Source organism: Cebidichthys violaceus, unplaced genomic scaffold (genome assembly GCF_023349555.1).
Source record: "Cebidichthys violaceus isolate CVI_PGR_0920_01 unplaced genomic scaffold, fCebVio1.0.p SCAF_24, whole genome shotgun sequence".
Taxonomy (NCBI): Eukaryota; Metazoa; Chordata; class Actinopteri; order Perciformes; family Stichaeidae; genus Cebidichthys; species Cebidichthys violaceus.
Genome location: NW_027176417.1, coordinates 7,369,139 through 7,390,369, shown reverse-complemented (window position 1 = coordinate 7,390,369; position 21,231 = coordinate 7,369,139). Strand labels below are relative to the sequence as shown.

The window sequence follows — 21,231 nt, the reverse complement described above, 5'->3', positions numbered from 1 at the left end:
CTGGGTTGTGGTTCCCAGACCGACCCTTCAAGATGTCACAAGATATATTTAGCTCCTTTTAAAGGCTCACGGGATAAATCTGAGGGGTCGTGATATGAGTAAAGGGTTGATTAGAGTTTCTTCTTGGGACTTTTTAACATACAAGATTCTTTATGCTTACCACACAACAGCATGGTAAAGGGTGTCTTTTGACATGGTACTCTTCAGCTGCCTGAGGAAGGAGAGTCTTTGTCTCTTTGATGATGTTAAAGGAGAGGAGATAATCAATCAGGTAATAAATACATATTTCCATCTTGAGTACAAGTATTTTAATACTCAGTATTTGAGTTAATGGATTATTTTAATCCAATACGGCATGTCAAATGTAATCTGATTACATAATCAACAGTTGCCAGGTAGTTCAGGGTGATGAAATCTGCACCCCCATCCTCTCCCTCCTCTTCCTCCCTCCTCAGTGTTAGTGACAGGATTTTTAACGTCAGACTCGTGCGTGCCTGCTGTGTTTGTGTGTGTGTGAGGATGTGTGTGGTTGACTGGAGGAGTTACCACCGAGGCTCCTGCGGACAGACATTTTCTGATCCTCCAGGCTTCTCATAGTCTGTCAGATTTAACCGGAGCTGGATGAGACGGACCGCCTTTGCGCTCCTGCGTCTCCCGCCTATAAGTGTCACCCTATATTTATTTAAATCCTCAAACGAAGAAGATTTCTTCTGGCTTCGCTTAGAATGGCAGCCGACCTACCGGAGCGCTGTCCGCGGTGCTGAAACCCCCGCGACCTTCCACCTGCCGCGGAGAAAGGCGGATTTGACGCAAAACCGAGCCCGCTAGATGCATGCAGAGAAAGGCTCGAACTACCTGTTAGCGTCTCCGGGCTGCGGGAGTATGCTGCCTGTGCTACGCGAGGGGGACTGAGCGGCATCGTCTCGTTTCCATTCATCATATTTGACTTCGCAGCTGCATACCACTGACCTACTTTGTGCAAGTTGTGAATAAAACCGACGCAGAAGAGAGGAAGCAGTGCGGGCGCTGAGGATGAAGATGGTGTGGGAACAGTGGTGACCCTGTGTGGCAACTTCCAGCAAAACGCAGGAGAGTTAAAGGAGGGGAAGGTAGAAGGCGTGCAGAAGAGCCAGAGGTACGCGTGTGTGTGCGCGAGGACGGAGAAGGTTATGACCGCGTCTCTTCACCTGGACCTCTGTCTGCTGCTGCAGCTGCTGACCTGCTGGCAAACACCAGGGCTGGTCGGAGCCAGTGAGTCTCTGTTCACTCTTTTACATTTTCAATTTCTCATCTTCAGTGTCAGCGTGGCATCAAAGCCAAGTCCAGACACGTTTCCAGGTGCAAACATCTGGCTGAATTGAGATACTGAAGAGATTTTGTATCAGTATAAGACACTTGTGTTTCAAATGTGCAAAAATACATTAGACAAATACATTTACCTCATCAAATCAGTAAACCAGTCTACTAATATATTTGCTGAAATGTACCATAGATTTGTTTTTGTTTGTCTCTCCAACCACCTCTCTCATAAAAGAACAAATATTCATGAGACAATTATCATTTCCCTGAAATAGACAGAAATATAATTTTCAAAAACCATAAATCTGCTTTAATAGAAGCAGTAAATCCTGCAGGTCATCATTCAGGTGTTTCTGAAGCAATGACGTCCTGTTCCTAATTTATATGTTTACCAATAACAAGAAAATGGGCGTTAAACTAATGTGAATTGGAGGGAAAGTGTCCCCATCTCCAGCGTTCACAGACCAAGCTGCTTGGTCTTTTTCTCAATGTTAGACGTTTTCCTCCTGCTTATGGATGCTGTTTTCAAGATGAAGAAATCTTCATAAAATCATAAAAAATACAGCCATGAAAATACATTTTACTAAGGGGACAAACTTGTTGTCTCTTCATGTGTTTGTGTGTGAGATGGGGGGGGTGTATATTGTTTTCATGCCGTATATTTCAACAAGAAAGACAGCTGTTGTAAAACTGTCAAAAACATGAATTGAATGTCTATCAGGAGATTGGCTCCCTGGCCTGTTTTAATTAGGAGGAATGCACTTAAATCATCACTCCTGAGATTCCTCTTCTCTTAATCTTCATGGGAGGTTTTATGAAAAGCAGCCTTTGGCAAAGGAAACAAATCAACGAGCTTCTGTTTGGCTGATCACCAAGAGGCGGCTAATCTGCGTTTACGAGGCTCTGTATTGATTCAGCCACTGAAGTGGGCCTTTATATTTCCCCACATGGCATAAACATCTCATCCTGCTGCTCTCTGCCTCAGCTTCAATGAGGATTTTCATTCATGAAAAACAACTGGAGGGGAAAAGCTTTGTCTTGTTCGGTACATAAATCAGTAGAAAATCTTCTGAAAAGCAGGACGAACAGATTTATTAGCACAATATTTCTACCTGCAATCATTTCTGATTTTAAAAGGTCTTTATGGACTTGGAAACATTGTTTTTTCAACAATAACTTGAGATCATATTCAGCCTCACCAAGCAGATCTGTTTGTCTCTGCATCACTGCAGGACAACACTGAAACTATTTATAGTAAAAACTAATAGTATTTACTGCATGTTAACTTTGATGAATGAGTAGCATTATTGTCTATGATATGATGTTTGCTGTGCTGGTATTGCAAACTAGATGTTGACTGTGTGAAGGTGAGATTTGATTTGGGAACTTTTGAGTTGCACTTGAATATGTGGATCTTCATCTGAGAGTCATGAATCGTTGTTGACTCTGAAATGTCATTGACATTGAGGTCCATTCGGTTGAGTTGGCCCAGTTATCATCGGAGTTTAGATGTAAACAGTCAAAAGAACTTTTAGTTTAAACTTTTAGGCCAACATGGATGAGAAATACTTACACAATTACAATAAGACACAAGAAGTCATAAATTACCCCAAAGAGAGCAAAGTGACCTCCGAAAAGAAACAAAATGACCAAAAAGTGACTCAAAAGTACCACATAGAGAGACATAACAACCACAAAGAAGCTCAATACAACCATACAGAGAGACAAAGACACTTAAAACAAGAATGCAAAGAGACAAAACGACTACAAAGACACTCAAAATAAAAATACACTTACAAAGACAAACAAAAGAAGTGTGTCGTGTTTTTTGTCTCTCTGTGTCTCCGGGTCTTTATAGGAGGGATCGGGGGCCTTTAACATCTTAGCCCAGGCCCTATTGTCTCACAATCCGCCCATGTTCATACTGCATCTTAATCAGCATGTCCATGTTGTTCCTGTATCTCCAGTATCCACCCCTGTCCCACAGAAGGTAGGAAGCCATTAGCCAGATTGGACTGTCTGAGTTCATCAGCAAACTGTTACTTGGCTGTGATTTACGGTCTGAGGCCCACGTCAGAGGCTCTCCTCCAGGACAAACAATGGAAACAACGGCTGTCTCGAGGCTTGTTGTTGTTTTTGTCGCTGGTGGGGACTCTGTCATTGTTGTGTTGCTAGGAGCTGCAGAGAAACACGGAGTTGGATTTGACAAGAAAATGTATGTTTGGTGGAAGCTTTTGTCTGTCACATAGTAGAATTAATCACTAGAGCATCGTGTGGAAAGATCAAACAGAATGTGAGTGTGTGTGCATGTTCGGTTGAACTTCAGCACCAATTTCTTAGCAAAACCTCTGTGTAGACTACAGATGATGCATTTTAAAACATCACTGAAGCTGCAGCTGTCATTCCCTGTGAAAAGGTTGAGATCTTATTTAAAAAAAAAAAAATCCTGAAAAAGTTCAGAAAAATACCTTTTTATAGCTTTGCGAAGGAAAAGCTGTTGTTTTTACTAAATTTATTTGATAAAATAATGTAAAATAAATCCGTATCTGCTTGTATGGGTTATTTTAATATGCGTTATAGAGTAGTAAATATCTTGGTTAATTTAATCTGTAATGTGGCATTTGGTTTATGATGATATTGTATAATTAAATGTAGAGGAGAATCACAAATTTGGCTTAAAATAGAACAATTATAGACTGGAAACGTGGCTAAATGCGTCCTGAAATGTTAAAAATGTATGAATATGCATGAAAAAATAATTTGAGCAAACCAGCTGAAAACATGAAGGACAAACAAGGACAAGTAAGGGGTGTGTGTGTGTGTGTGTGTGTGTGTGTGTGTGTGTGTGTGTGTGTGTGTGTGCGTGTGCGCACCCTTACATCCATCTGAACCGCTGTATTTCATCATTTAATCAATATCCATATTCTCCTCCTCCCTGTTTCCCTCCACCCTCTCTCCATCTCTTACCACTCCCTCCATCATTGATCTTTTCTCCTCCCTCTCTGTCCATCCGTCTCACTTTTTTGTCTGTCTTTTCTCTCAAAAAACAAAAGGTTGAAAATTCACTCGCCATTTCTTGATATCTGCATAAGATAATTGCTCCCTCTTCATCCCTGTTTTCCCTCTTTGACTCATTCATCCATTGTTATGTCATATTCCTGTCGTCTTTCATCCTCCTCTTCCTCTCTCATCTCCATCTCTTTCCCTCTGTCTTCCTGACTCCGTCTAAGCCTCCCCTCTCATCTCCTCTCCTGGTGTGTATAATGTAATTGCAGAAGTCTATTCACTGTGTGTGCACTCCGTTGCAGCCCTGGCAGATGAAAGCGTTTTGGGATTTAGCAGCCGTAACGTGATGGGAGTAGGAGGGGGATCTTAGCCGTCATTGGCAGAGACAAGGGAACATGGTTTTGAATGTGTGTGTAGGTGGAGGATGGGATTATTTATTCTATATACACTTTTTTATGTCAACACGTCCTCTATTCTCTCCGTAAAGGAACAATCCTCCTAAAAAGAACCCCCTGTGGCATCATGATTAGATGTATTATACTACATGCATATAGATGATATTTGAAACAAAATGCAGTTTGTGGAGAACATTCCCTCTTTAAACTTGGACATTTTCCTAGTTTGGTGTGGAAGAATTGACCTGACCTCATCTCCATCACACACCTTCAGGATGAACTGGAACACCGACTGTGAGCCAGACGAAGGTTGAATCCGGACCGAATGTAAGCTGCATTGCATTAGAGGGTGGTCAGACCATTAAAGGGGTTTTCCTCGTCTGAATCGAGGGTCTTAGGACAGAGGATGTTTGTTTTAAAGCCTCTTGAGACAAATTTGTGATTTGTAATATAATTGACTGGACATGAAATGAAATCCAGTAAGTCCAGTTTGAGTGACAAACCCGAAAATCAGTCTTGTCCAAACATTGCACAGCATTTTTAAATGATATGCAAGGATTTTACAACTCTGAATAGATCTAATGATGCGTCGTAGATGCAAAGCGAAAACATTGATACAACAATGTTAAATTTCTCTTTGTGAGTCGATATGAATGTAACTGATTGTGTTAAACAGGCATTTTTTTCATCTCATATAGATTGCGAGCCCCTGAATTGAATCAAGTTAAAATTGTATCGTGCCAGACTTTTTGTCATATTGGCAAATATTGTATCATTGCCGCGTACAACGTATGAGGAATGTACATTGCATGTATTTGATTGGCCAAAGCTTGCTGAATGACACCGAATTAAGTTGTTTCAAAAGTTGAGCATGGTTAAATCTTTTTGTATGACGTCCCTGTGATGAAAATGATTACTACTGTGTGTTTTTAACACTGGGCTGAAGTCTGTGTTAATGCAGCCATGTTCACATGAGTTGGACTGTTAGTGTAGTCTGTGTTTATTTGCCACAAACAGATAACCGTACAAACTTAACCAACAACAAGTTTTTTCTGTGCGTTCAATTTCAGAAACTGATTCAGAAATGGAGAAATTGAGCTCTGAGCGTCAGGTTTCAAAGCAGTTCAAGGAGCCTCTTTCTGCAGCAGACATTCAGTGATTATACAGAGAGGAATTTATTAGCACGGTGGCCGATTTCTACGCCCACAGCCTCAGGAAATAGACCAACATGCATTGCAGCCACAGGACACATTGATTAGTCAACAATGTTGCTTTTTCTCAACTGACCAAAATAAAAACCTCCCACTTTCTTTAACTCCACATGCTGAGTGCAACAGGTTCATAAGCCTTCCTCTGTGCTGTCAAAGGGGGTTTCTGGGAAATGTAGGAAATCACAGATTAAAAGAACTCGATGCTCTCGATCACAGGGTATTGATTATTTTTGCACTGCAGTATCAGAGGAAGTATGTTGATTGATGGCTGGAGCAGTCTTGGCCAGCGTGTCCTGCAGGACACGCTGGCCAAGAGGAAGGCTGGCTTGCACCAGGAGCTGTGGTTAGCTTGTTAGCTTGAGATGAGCTTGACATTCACGGTCATACTCCACAGAGCCCGACTGGATGCTTTCGCTCCGCTACCTTTTTTTTCAGTCTGTATGTTTGGAGAGATGGTGTCTTTAAAGTCTTTAAACAGCAGAAGGGAAGCCTTGCTGCTGTCATTTCTGTTTTAGTTGTTTCTGGATTCAGGAGTTCATCAACTCCATGAGCCTGAAACCATGGCAACAACAAGCGTGTTCCAGCCGAGTGCATCACTTTTTTGCAGCTATGTGTTGTCAAATTGGTGAAGATGTTCTCTTAATTTGAGCTCTCATTGTCACTGTAGTTTTGTGTTTCTGTTTTAATATCAATGTGAAGAGGATTCAGATTTCCGTTGGACTATAATGCGTCATAATGCAAAACCGCAGAGTTTTAAAGTCCTTTTTTTAGCCTTGATGCCCTAATTGGCTGCTGTGCCGGCGCCTTTTCCCTTCTGATGGTGTGTTGTTTTTTAAACCCACACACATGGAAACACACAAACACACACTCTTCCATGTTAATTGCTTTCTGCAGCCAGAGAAGTGGATGAGGAATATGGAGTTGCTATTCATGTCCTGCACTAAAAACAGAAGCAGTTGGAGTAGATGAAGTGAGGCGATCAATAGCTTCTGACTCGCAGTAAAAATCCAGTTATTGATTCCATTAGATTTGATATCATCAAGGACGGATGCCTGCTGATCACTTTTCTGCTCATTTCTGTCTTTCTCTCTGCTTTATGACTCATTTGTCTTCTGCTTAATTTTTTGTCTTTTTTGCTTCGTTCCTGTCTCGTTTTTTATTTTTATTTTATATCTTTTAATCAATTTTCTGTATTTCTTTTTTGTCTTGTTAAATTTGTTTCTTGCTGTCACAATTTCACATTTGGTATTTATAGTTTTTTGCCCTTTTTGTCCGTCTTTATTGCTTCTTCGATCTGTCAGACGGTTTCCTTCTTTCTATAATCTTTAATTCTTCTCTTTTTGACTCCCCTTCTTTTCCATCTTTTTCCTCATGAAAAACAAAATAAAAGTAATAGTGGATTATTGTTTAATGTTTAATTACCTTCTCTCTCCCTTCCTCTCAGCAAAGGTCACAGCGTTTACTGATGATTTAAATCTCTCAGCAAACACTTCAGGTTTCCCATCAGTTCTAACTAGCCTCCAGAGGACCATGAACATGAGCCTTCAGGTTGGGAAGTAGTGTGTGTGTGTGTGTGTGTGTGTGTGTGTGTGTGTGTGTGTGTGTGTGTGTGTGTGTGTGTGTGTGTGTGTGTGTGTGTGTGTTTCTCATCTTTTGCACATGATCATACATTTACATCTCAGCCATTTAATGGACACTTTAATCCACAGTGACGTAGGGGATGGGACAAGCGTCTCGCTCAAGGACACTTGGACAGGCGGCTGATGGGAACATGGAGTATCCGTGTGGCTGTTTGTTTATGTGTCCAGGGCGTCCAGCTAGAGAGCAGGACGCTGTAAGGACAGGGGGACATCTGTATGTTCGCCAGGAAAAAACAACCTAAATCTTTTGAAGATTGTTAGTTTGACATTTTGGAGAAATTTGAACTTAATTTGCAGTTGCAACATCTGGTTGAAGCCTGAAACCAGAAGGGAGGGAGCTGTTTTAGCTGCAGATTTGTCCATATGGGTATAATGTTGGCGTGTCCACATACTTTTGGCCATGTGGTGTCTTTCCTGGAATTGCAGTAGAGTTTTCTTTGTTGCAGCAGGACACAAATTCTCTGCAAACTCAATGTGTAAACTCTAAAAGGTGCTTCTGACCGTCCTTAATAAGTAATACCTGTGTGTGTGTGTGTGTGTGTGTGTGTGTGTGTGTGTGTGTGTGTGTGTGTGTGTGTGTGTGTGTGTGTGTGTGTGTGTGTGTGTGTGTGTGTGTGTGTGTGTGTGTGTGTGTGTGTGTGTGTGTTCACAGCTGTGCCAGCAGCCCCGGTGAACGTGTCGGTGACTCAGCTGAGGGCGCACTCGGCCATGGTGACCTGGAACGTCCCTCAGGGGGACACCGTGATCGGATACTCCATCTCACAGCAGGTACAGTGAAGTTGTAGCATCTCTGTGTGTGTGTGTGTGAGTGAACATTTACTATCTGTGGTAATGAGCTCACAGATGGATTTGTTTTAATTGCTTTAATCCTCAAAAAGCTTGGAAAATAATGAGTTAATCTGTCTCCCTGCGCTCTCTTCTGGTTGACGGCCAATTAAATTTTCAGGGAAACAGATTGAAGCGATATCATTTCTGAATTGAACACACAGAAAAGTTGGATCGCTGTCATGCTCAGGGTTAGAAAACAGCTTTCTTGAAGTTGAATTATGCATTGTTTTGTGATCAGCTTTATTTCTTGAGGAATGGGCTTTTTAAAATGCTGCGTCATTCATGGAGCCAGAACCTCTGAGCTGTCTGCTTTAATAGCGTCTGAGGAATGCACTCATAAACATTAAGCTGGTTAATGTCGAGGCTGCAGGTTGACGTCAGTACTTTTTGTAGTGTTGATAAAAAAAACAAATCTCCTGATTACAAACATTTCCAGCCAAAAGAAGAACTGGAACTTTCTAATCAGCAAGAAAGAGTTCACAGATACTGCTAATGGAATCGGTGAATTGAAAATAAGAAACACGGTATAGACCAGTGGTTTATTCCAACTTAACATTGAATGTGTATTGATTATATAAAGCAATAATGTTTTCATGCAATTGATCATTTAGTTTGGTCAAGGTTACATCTGAACTACTTTAGCAGAAGCTTGACCTTTTATCCACGAGTTCCAATTGATTTGATACATTTACATATTTGAACTATTGATCATTACTTTTAGCTCAGTATTTCAGCAGTTGATCGGTCAGTGTAACCTATATGTCCTGCTATTTTACTGCACATCCATGACTTTGTCTATTTGAACCGTCTAAAGTCGAGCATAGCATCGATGCTTCAGATTGTGTCTGAACCGTGAGATCCCTGGAGACACCTCCTGTAGCGGGAACTCCAGAGGCGGAGGCTGAGTTCTTTGCTGAGTTCTTTGCTGAGGTGTTTTTATGTCACTGTGATAGCGTTGCAACCTTGCAATATGCGTTCACAAAACTGAAAGTTGAGTTTGAAGATGGGCGGGGTCCAATAAATGGCTGTAACTCACTGAGCAAAATGCTGATTTGGCACCAAATGTCTTGCTATTTGGTTTTCAAACTTCTATTTTTTTAAACTAGTTGCACAAACACAGTCCCCTGTCAGCTGCAGAGGCTTTGGCGCCCTCTTTGTACTTAGGTTAATGTACATCTGGTTGTATATCATTCTGCTCATACATCACCACATTTTGTCCGTCTCACATCTCTTGACACCCTGGCTGCTAACTCAGCTTGGTTCATTCCAATCAGTTTTTACCACCCACACTTTGGCAGAAGGAGAATCAGACATTAGCTCAGCTCTGAGTGGGAGTCGTCTCCATTAGTGGAAATGATTTGGCCGGGACTCGTCTCACAGGAGGAACATCCACGGTGGCGGCGATTTACAACAGCTTTTCTCTTTTTTTCTCTTTTTTAAGTCGTCTCACGTCTGACTCAGAATCCATCAACCTTGTGGCATTTGCAAGAAAACAGGATGGGGATGTAAAACATCTCCTGCCATAACCTCAGAAAGCTCTCATGTAAACTCCTTACTCAAATATGAATAGGGGAGGTGATGGAGCAGGTAACCATGCAGGATGTTAGTCATCAGAAGTGGCTCTTAGTGCGGGTGAAGATGTATTAAAGGGCTGAAAATATTAGAAGCAGTTCTATAAAAGGCGGCTGTCAATCATGCATATCTTCAGGATGGCTCGCTGCAGGAGATTATTTCATACACACTTTGTTTCAGTAACAAGCTGAGCCTTCTGTTTGTGAAGGAGAAGCAGGACGAGTGAATCTGCTCAGACAAAGAGCTGCTTCACTCATCTGAAGTTGTTCCAACTCCCAGAAGCTTCACACGTTACGCAACAGCGCTTTCTCTCTCACACACACACACACACACACACACACACACACACACACACACACACAGAGAGAGGAAGTAACCCAATTTGAGATAGCGTATTTAAGATGCACAATAATCCTGTTTCTGAAGCATAAATCCCAAGCTATCCCAAGGTTAACTGATGATTACTGAGTAGGTGGACGTTGATGAAATAAATCCATGCTGGGTCTACAGACAGTGTCTGTTGTCAACAGGCGGCGTGTTTCTAAACCGGCTACAAGAAGAAAACTGTCAGCCTGTGACAGAGAGAAGTGGTTTGTTTATCTGATGCAGAAATACATTAAGCTGCCGACTTCTTTCTTCACCTAAAAATAGTTTTGTCACCAAACGTTGTCTTGACCTGTAGATTTTAGGGCTCGCAGAAGACACATTTTACTGTCTTTAAAAAAGCCTCCGAGGCTTGTCTCAATTAAACCATAACCATAAAGAGCTGATGTTGTTTCGCACGGGGGAAACTTAAAAGGGAATGCTAAAGAAGCAGGTTGGGTTGGCAGAAGTGCAAAAAAATGTGCATTTATCAATAGAAATACTAATGGAGCAGAGGTAAAATTGAATTATTACCAGATACTTAGAGGAATACATCTTAACGAGCAGCAGGAAGGATGTCTTTTAATCCTCCTCTCCAGAGATGTGCAGGCTGCCCTCACATCACTCTACCTGTAGGATGTAAACACTTCTCATGGCTGAACAGAGTGATTCACATCCTTCGCTAAATTTCCAGATAAAAACATAATCATTGAATTCGTGAATATTTACTGTTACTCATTAGAATTAGAATCCAGTCAGAGATAATGCAGGAAAGCCCAGCATTGTGTCTACTAAAAGGATGATTTGTAGTCTTTATTTTGAAATTAGAGAATCTTGCAGCTGAGTTACTGGTATTAATCAACAACCTGTTCCCCCTTCATAAAGATATACTGTATGATAAATCTTATGGTCTTTTAGTGCTGCGGGACTATTAAAGCTGTGACCCGGCAGCAGGAGGCAGCAGGAGGCACCACTCTGACGGTCTGGAGAGACTCGAGCGTCCTGCCAGCCGTCTTATTTATTGACTCCTCCTCAGCTTTTACTAACTTGTGTCTCATTCTAAACTAGACTTTATCACCCATCACTGGCTGGATCGTATAGACTTGTATCTAGTGGAATGAAACAGTTAGATTAATGGTGGCCTCTCTCTGCTCTCATAGCGTCGTTTTTCACTACAATCCATTGTCTGCTATGTGGATTTTAATGAATCCGTCTCAGAGTGCGGCACAATGTCCAAAAGAAGAATACAGGCTCATGCTTTTGTCCATAGCAATATTGCAAGCTTTTAGCCCAAATCATTCTGAATGAACCTGAATATTTCAGAGATTTAAAGATATATTTCCCCAGGTTAAATCCATGCATATTCATGCACTACAGAAAGGTAATGTTTGCACATGAATTCTGTCCTAAAGACTCTGCACCAGCAGAGTATCTCTGTCTGTACATGTGTTTCTTCTGTTTCTTCCAAATGATGATTGGTGGTGTTACCTTGCCTGCAGACCTAATTCCTCCCAGTGGGACAGTAACAGTTTGAGCTGAATTTATACGAGTGAGGCGACGCGGCTCGTTACAGATGGTGGATTTAATTTGCATTCATGATGTCTGTCTCGAAATGGGGAAATAATGATGTTAAATTAGGCACAGCGGTGCAGTGGCTTTTTATTACATGTCCTTCATCTGTTCCAGAGGCAGGACGGCTTGATGCAGCGCTCCATCCGAGAGGTGAACACGTCCAGCCGCTGGTGTGTGCTCTGGGATCTGGATGAGGACACGCACTACAGCGTCCAGGTGAGGCGCGCACACACACACACACACACACACACACACACACACACACACACACACACACACATACACACATACATACATACATACATACATACATACATACATACATACATACATACATACATACATACATACACACACACACACACACACACACACACACACACACACACACCTCTTCAGAGAGCTGCCTCGACTCATCTAGTTTGGGTTGATTTGTTGTCATGTTTAAGAGGAGCAGATATAAGGGTAAGGCTGACATTAAATACCTTATTTAATAATGATAGTTTACCATAAAGCAGGTTTATATGCTGTACATTCTTAGACTTCATAAAAGTTGACATTATTAAATAGTCGTGAGCTTCTCAATACCCAATAAACAACCAATAAACCCTTCAGATTAGCAGTTATAAATCTCATAAATCACATTCAGAATTGTAATAGGATTTTTAATGTTGAGAGTGAAACAACAGACACAAAGTAGTGGTAGTCTATCAGGATGAAATCACATCATAACATCATGAAAACTGTGCAAACTCTGTGAGGAAGAGTCGGTTGAAAGCTCTGGAAAAAGCTGATAAATAGATTTGAGGAAAAGCACACATTCAACACAGCTGCAGATGAGACACTTGCTCCAGATGTCTGCATTTAACTGAGGAACCTCACTGATGATAAACTGCATTTTAGAAACTTTTATTCTTAAAACCCCCTGTGTGTTTAATTAATAGAACATTTTCTTTATAGAGCTCAAGGTTTCTTGAATCAAAAGCCAGCACAAAGTACAGCTACTCTCTAAAGGAAGAGCATCTAAAGTGACTCCATTATCATGACTCTATTAAACTTTTTAGAATCCATTAAAGCTTAACAGACAGATACAGATTGTCCTTCAGCTGGAGGACTCAGTTAAATGTGCTCGCCAGCAGGCGGATGTCCTTTAGAAGAGTCAGTGAGCAATGCACTGATGAGAGGACGGTAAAATAAGACAACTTCTCAAGGGGGTTTGGTGAAGGATTTGGTCATTTAGGGGCGGTTGGCAGAGCTCAGACTTTCAATTGGAGAAGTCTTTTTTTTTTTTTTGGACAAACTTTTGGATATTTTCATATTAATTCAGAGACTTTTGTAAAAAATGTTGTAATTTACTTTAGTTTTGTCCCCACTTCTGTCTTGGTTGGTCATTTTTCTAGAATAAACCTGCACAGAATCATGTTGCATTCAACCTTTGGGATTAATGTGTATAGGCGGAGACCTCTTGTGGGTGATCATTGTTGAATTTAATATTGTCTGCTAGCAAACTGCACTGTAGCTGTTAGAAGAATCTTAATATTCTGTTTGAATGAAGAACACCTCATCAAACTTTATTTCTTGCGAGTTGCTTTATGTTTGGGTGGATTATCACTTTCCCCGCTTTGCTGAAAATGTTCCCAAATGAGTATTTAGCTGAAATCTTTATTCCCTCAATTATCTTCCAAGCTTTCAGTCTGCTTCTACATTTACAGTTTTGCTCATCCTCCACTGATCGTTCATGATCCCGGCCAAAAACCAAAGCACCATTTGCTCGCTAAATATACCCTCGCAAGCCAGTTTCTTGTCATCGTTACATAATCCTCAGCTAATGTCAGCTGGGAATGTACCCAGTGTTCAGCTGTATAGAAGTCCCAACTACGCTTCCTGAAACGTATGAGCAGTGCTTCATGTTTTCACCTAAAGAAACTGGATCTTTCTTTGGGGGGTTTAGGTGCAGTCTGTTGGGCCGCATGATGACAGCCAGCCCAGCCGTGCCGTCCACTTCAGGACTCTGGAGAGGAGTGATCATTATCCAGCCGGAGTCCTGGACCACAGTAAATAAACACACACACACACACACACATCTATATATACACATATATTTTACGTTTTAACTTATTTATTTTTCAAAACAGATTTCCTGACACCATGACTCACAGTTTATCACTTAAAATGTGCATTTCTAAGAGGAAAACAGGAAAAATATAGTTAAACCACTTGAAAACTTCACCTCCATCAATCTTGTACTTTTATGTCTTCAGGTAAGGTAAGAAATCAATAAAGTTTGATGCTCGTTGGCACTCTGAAGCTACAGCCAGCTAGCTTAGCTTAGCAGCCAATTTAATTATGTATGTATAAGCATATTTCGTATTTATTTAATTTTTAGATTTTATCCTTTTGTTCATAAAAATGTGTATGTTTCCATACTTTATATGTATTTCCATACACACTACAATTACTAACAGCATTGATATTTTCTCTGCAGAGACGATGTTCTGTTGTCGGGTGGTTATATACAGTTAGGTCCATAAATATTTGGACATTGACACAATTTTCATCATTTTGGCTCTGTACACCACCACAATGGATTTTGAATGAAACAATCAAGATGTGCTTTAAGTGCAGACTTTCAGCTTTAATTTGAGGGTATTTACATCCAAAGCAGGTGAACGGTGTAGGAATTACAACACATTTTATATGTGGCCCTTCCTTTTTAAGGGACCAAAAGTAATTGGACAATTGGCTGCTCAGCTGTTCCATGGCCAGGTGTGTGTTATTCCCTCGTTATTTCATTGACAAGGAGCAGGAGCAAGGAGATAAAAGGTCTACAGTTAATTTCAAGTGTGGTATTTGTGTTTGGAATCTGTTGCTGTCAACTCTCAATATGAAGTCCAAAGAGCTGTCGCTATCAGTGAAGCAAGCCATCATTAGGCTGAAAAATCGAAACAAACCTATCAAAGAGATAGCAAAAACATTAGGTGTGGCCAAATCAACTGTTTGGTACATTCTTAAAAAGAAAGAACGCACTGGTGAGCTCAGCAACACCAAAAGACCTGGAAGACCACGGAAAACAACTGTGGTGGATGACAGAAGAATTATTTCCCTGGTGAAGAAAAACCCCTTCACAACAGTTGGCTAGATCAAGAACACTCTCCCGGAGGTAGGGGTATCTGTGTCAAAGTCAACAATCAAGAGAAGACTTCACCAGAGTAAATACAGAGGGTTCACCACAAGATGTAAACCATTGGTGAGCCTCAAAAACAGGAAGACCAGATTAGAGTTTGCCAAAAAACATCTAAAAGAGCCTGTACAGTTCTGGAACAACATGCTATGGACAGATGAGACAAAGATCAACTTGTACCAGAATGATGGGAAGAGAAGAGTATGGAGAAGGGAAGGAACTGCTCATGATCCAAAGCATACCACCTCATCAGTGAAGCATGGTGGAGGTAGTGTTATGGTGTGGGCATGTATGGCTGCCAATGGAACTGGTTCCCTTGTATTTATTGATGATGTGACTGCTGACAAAAGAAGTAGGATGAATTCTGAAGTGTTTCGGGCAATATTATCTGCTCATATTCAGCCAAATGCTTCAGAACTCATTGGACGGCGCTTTACAGTGCAGATGGACAATGACCCGAAGCATACTGCGAAAGCAACCAAAGAGCTTTTTAAGGCAAAGAAGTGGAATGTTCTGCAATGGCCAAGTCAATCACCTGACCTGAATCCAATTGAGCATGCATTTCACTTGCTGAAGACAAAACTGAAGGGAAAATGCCCCAAGAACAAGCAGGAACTGAAGACAGTTGCAGTAGAGGCCTGGCAGAGCATCACCAGGGATGAAATCCAGCGTCTGGTGATGTCTATGGGTTCCAGACTTCAGGCTGTCATTGACTGCAAAGGATTTGCAACCAAGTATTAAAAGTGACAATTACATTGATGATTATGTTAGTTTGTCCAATTACTATTGGTCCCTTAAAAAGGAGGGGCCACATATAAAATGTTGTAATTCCTACACCGTTCACCTGATTTGGATGTAAATACGCTCAAATTAAAGCTGAAAGTCTGCACTTAACGCACATCTTGATTGTTTCATTTCAAATCCATTGTGGTGGTGTACAGAGCCAAAATGATGAAAATTGTGTCAATGTCCAAATATTTATGGACCTAACTGTATTTCATGTCAACAATGGAAAAGACTTGGAACTTTATTCTTGTGTCTTTTTTTGTATGCTCATTACAAAAGATGAGAGAAAAATAAATAAGGTTTTCTTTATTTGTCCTCAGATGAGCCGGCGATGGAAGGTTTGGGCATGACTCCTCACTTACAGACAGGAGAGCTGCTCATCATCACCACTGTGCTGCTGCTGTGGGCAGGTGTGTGTGTGTGTGTGTGTGTGTGTGTGTGTGTGTGTGTGTGTGTGTGTGTGTGTGTGTGTGTGTGTGTGTGTGTGTGTGTGTGTGTGTGTGTGTGTGTGTGTGTGTGTGTGTGTGTATCAGGGGTGGAGGAAGTATTATATTGTTATTACTTTAAAAAAATCCTCTGTGGCTGTTCTACTATATGTTCTATCATTCATGCAAAAGCAGGATTTTACTGTTGTAGTTGGTTGAAGTGGAGCTCATTTTGAACTATTAACTGTTTTAATAATGGATTAATGTGCTTAATATTTTCAAAATGAATCCATTGATTGTTTTGTTTGTAAATATTCTTCCAAAGTCATATAAATATGTTAGTTTGTGTATAGATACAGTAAGGATGTATACTGACTGTTCATTTCTTTGTGTTGTTTTTATTTTCTCCTGCCCTCCACGTCTTCATCTTCCTCCCCAGCCGTCATCGCCCTCTTCTGCCGACAGTATGACATCATCAAAGACAACGACTCCAACAGCTGCAAAGAGAAAGCCAAGAGGCCGCTGGTCCGAGCCCCTCCTCCCTACTACAACACTTCAGCCGGCAGCTCACCCGTCTACCACAACGGAGCCGTACGCAGCAGCAGGGTGACTGACTTCTTCTCCCTGAACTTCATTAGCAAATCTTCTTCTCCATCGCCTACATTCTCCATTTTGTTGCAGCACCGCTCTATAATGCACGATCGTTCTTGGCTGCCAGGAGTGTTTCCTCTCTGAAGAGCCTTTGTAGTTCCATCAGAGATCTCCTAGCAACCAGAGCTGGTGCCATCATGGCTAAATATAAAACCAGCAGGCTGGGAACAGAGAGCGCTTGTTGGGTTGTTGCTGCGGAGCTAATCAGTGACATGCTCGGTCAAAGTGAGCCGTCTGACAAGCTAGATGTGTTTCCAAATAGAAGACGACAGAGTTTGAGGAGAGTCAGACCAGTCAGCTGGAGCAAATCACTCAGTTCTCTTAAGATGAAAAGGGGTCATTTTCAAAAATGAACATCAGAATGTATTTTGTAAAACTTATACAAGACATTAAAGGTACAGGGTCTGTTTTGATAGTTTGTTTATGGGATTAAATCCAAAGTGGCAAAAAGTTATATTGTATACACAGATGAGAAAGCTTTATTCTACATTCATTGATTGTGCGTGTCTAAATTAGAAACTTAGTAATTTTGCATTGCTTTTGGTGGTCTTTCAGTGTACCCATACTGTATATTGTAAAACTTAAAGCGTGGTTTAATAACCAAATATAACCTTGATGAGATTTTGTTAATCAGTTACTTAAACGATGAATTGTTTATTGCTGACTAATTGTCTCTTCATCCTCATAAATTACTCCTCTAATCACTTCCGCTCTGATGTAATGAGCTGCATTTGAGACAAGAGATTATTAACCGTTTGGTGTCTTTATCTTTCTACTTAAGATAGGACAAATCATCTTATTCCACTCTATATCATAACTCTATAAATGATATATATTTGTACATCATATTCACCCAAATTCAACCTGATGTATTTGGTATCTTTGAAAACTTTGGCATCTTTGCTTGAATTTTAAACAAAGTTCTGTAAGTTTGAATAAAGTTTATGATGACATAATAAGGTTAAAGATTCAACTGGACAATGATTAATTACATAAATTGGGTAGAAAATGCAATTTAAGCATGCAAGTTAAGGAAGAACAAAGTCAGATTTTGAGGAAAAATCCATTAAAAAGTTGTTATTTTGGCACAAGCTGCCTCAGGGCAGAGACAAGTGGAAAACAAGATGTGCCAAACATGATTCATTTTAAGTCTGGGTGCCCTGATAACAAGGGGTGCCTCATCATCCTCATTATTTCTTATTTTTCCAGCCAAAATCTGAATACAATCAAGTGAGAACTTCAACTGAGCCGGTGTGAAATGTCAAGCTTACACAGGTCATCGATTAGCTCATAAATCTTTAACAGTCATCGTATATAATGCAGCATGAGGTCACGTGGAGCTGCATGTGAATAAGGCCCACACACTTCCTTCCTGAGGTTTATGAGTCATGTTCATATATGTGACCCTCTCTGTTCATGACTCATGTTCTCCTCTCCTCTCTCTCTCTCTCTCTCTCTCTCTCTCTCTCTCTCTCTCTCTCTCTCTCTCTCTCTCTCTCTCTCTCTCTCTCTCTCTCTCTCTCTCTCTCTCTCTCTCTTTTAGCTCCACAGAGCCTCCTCCTCCATCAGCATCATTAGAGTCTGAGTTTGGGTCGCAGGACGGATGGAGTCAGTGATGTGCGACTTTTGCCTGAGTAACTTCAGTGAGTTTATCATGACAGATGGAGAATGTATAGACTTGACTGAGACTCTAAATAAAATATGGGGAAAGTAAGAAGCACTCCTTGCAAATGAAACTGTGGAGTAAATGGATGACTACTGCTCTCTAGTGGCAGAAGGCGGCAGCATTAAAACATGCAGGGACCACATGCAGGTTTTCCAGGAGTTCAGCTCAAGAGGACTTCTGACCTGCAGCCAAACTCATGTCCTTTTTATTGCTATTATCTCTCTGATTTTAAAAACTAATTGTGAATATTTGCATGTCTGCCTCAAACTAATTCAAAAGCTCTGTGTCAAGTCCAATACAACTTTTGGTTTTCCATATGGATGCAAAGGTGTGTGTGTGTGTGTGTGTGTGTGTGTGTGTGTGTGTGTGTGTGTGTGTGTGTGTGTGTGTGTGTGTGTGTGTGTGTGTGTGTGTGTGTGTGTGTGTGTGTGTGTGTGTGTGTGTGTGTGTTACATTCCAAATATTTAGTTTTTTCTACATTTTAATTCATCTCATTTGTGTTTTTCATCTCCTAATTAATAAGTAGATGTACAGTACTGACATCAAACAAGTGTATTATATGTAATTAGAATATGTACATAGATTAAATTGAAAGTATTGGTAATTTAAGTATGAAAATAAATATTTGAATGTATATGACACTCAATTTTCACAATCTGTTCAATTAAATCAATTCATAATTTTAGTTTAGTTTTAGTTAGTCACAAAATGTTTAATCAATCTATGATGACTAAATGAAAACTGATCAAAGTTTTTTAGATAATTCATGCTGCTGTGGTCAACATTATCTCAGCTTTAGCAATGCTGCTGCAAGATCTCAGGCAACAAAAATCCAAGTTGTAAAATAATAAATATAAACTGTAATTATCCAAATAAGTTACGGCAGGAAAGAGACGTCTGAGCATCTTAAAAAAAAGCATCTCTCCTATAACCTTCTGCCTGATAAGTAAATCTTAAATCTCAATAATCAATACTTACTGAATGAGTCTTACAAAGATCAGCCAGCGATCAGCCAGGCCTTTCTTCAGTGAATGAATGGGATGTAGAAGAAATCTTGGCCTCAAGAGGGAGCAGTTTGTTCACATACGTGATGGGGTTTATAGGTCATTATCACTGACAGCCCTTTCTTGAATGTACCACAGTGAAACTAGTGATTTTGAAAACGCAAAGTGCATTGAAAGCTACAATATATTATCTCTAATATTATGGTCAAATCAAACTTTTGTATCTTTTTATTTTCATTGTATTTCCTTTATTTGTGTTGCTCCAGATTACATGATGGTTACATGACTTGAAACTAAACAAAGATTATGTTCGTGGATCAAGTGTCTGATTATAATTTCTGACTCTGTATTCTCCAGTTTCAATAAAAATGAAAGAAATGATGTGTTAGTAGTGGATCATTTCATCAGATGCATGCAGGATGACTCTGGATTCTGGATAATCTGGAATTGAAACATTTATTTGGGGCATTTTAAAACATTCATGAGTTGGGTATAAATAACAAGGAACGTTGCCTTTGCTATCTGATTTCCATTGAAGGGAGTTGCACTTTAAAATGTCACTGCAATGTCAAATATGCCAAGAAACAATACAAGTGTGTGGCGTCGAATAGCTCAGGTGGATGGCAGAAGGGCTGCAACCTATACTATGACTGTTTTTTACTTTTTTCAACATACTATACTATGACTGTTTTTTTTTTTACTTTTTTCAACATACTATACTATGACTGTTTTTTTTACTTTTTAGACTTACTATACTATGACTGTTTTTTTTTACTTTTTAGACTTACTATACTATGACTGTTTTTTTACTTTTTGCAACATACTATACTATGACTGTTTTTTTATTTTTCGACATACTATACTATGACTGTTTTTTTACTTTTTCGACATGCTATACTATGACTGTTTTTTTACTTTTTTGACATACTATGCTATGACTTTTTTCACTTTTTTCAACATACTATACTATGACTTTTTTTTTTACTTTTTTCAACATACTATACTATGACTGTTTTTTTTTTTTACTTTTTAGACTTACTATACTATGACTGTTTTTTTACTTTTTGCAACATACTATACTATGACTGTTTTCGACATACTATACTATGACTGTTTTTTTTTTATTTTTCAACATACTATACTATGACTGTTTTTTTTACTCTTTGCAACATACTATACTATGACTGTTTTTGTACTTTTTCGACATGCTATACTATGACTTTTTTTTACTGTTTTCGACATACTATACTATGACTGTTTTCGACATACTATACTATGACTTTTTTTTATTTTTCGACATACTATGCTATGACTTTTTTTCACTTTTTTCGACATACTATGCTATGACTTTTTTTCACTTTTTTCGACATACTATGCTATGACTGTTTTTTTACTTTTTCGACATACTATACTCTATAGGGTCATAGTATGGCATGTTGAAAAAAGTAAAAAAAGTCATAGTATATTATGTCAAAAACAGTCATAGTATAGCCTGTCGAAAACATTCATAGTATAGCCTGTCGAAAACATTCATAGTATAGCCTGTCGAAAACAGTCATAGTATAGCCTGTCGAAAAAAGTGAAAAACGGTCATAGTATAGCATGTCGAAAAAAGTCAAAAAACGGGCATAG

At 39.8% G+C, this 21,231-nt stretch overlaps 1 protein-coding gene across 2 annotated transcripts; it reads left to right on the top strand.

Moving 5' to 3' along the window:
• The first annotated feature begins 520 nt into the window (after positions 1-520).
• LOC137878996 (fibronectin type III domain-containing protein 4-like) lies at positions 521-19,014 on the top strand. Of its 2 annotated transcripts, XM_068719550.1 has the most exons (7): positions 521-1,251; positions 8,204-8,319; positions 12,001-12,102; positions 13,838-13,940; positions 16,174-16,263; positions 16,718-16,884; positions 18,473-19,014. In XM_068719550.1, exons 1-7 carry the CDS (start codon positions 1,170-1,172, stop codon positions 18,512-18,514), a joined length of 702 nt encoding a protein of 233 aa, XP_068575651.1. In that variant the 5' UTR covers positions 521-1,169; the 3' UTR covers positions 18,515-19,014. The 2 variants fall into 2 exon arrangements, with proteins under 2 accessions (XP_068575651.1, XP_068575648.1); XM_068719547.1 differs by lacking the exon at positions 18,473-19,014 and having other exon boundaries at positions 16,718-18,460.
• The last annotated feature ends 2,217 nt before the right edge of the window (positions 19,015-21,231 follow it).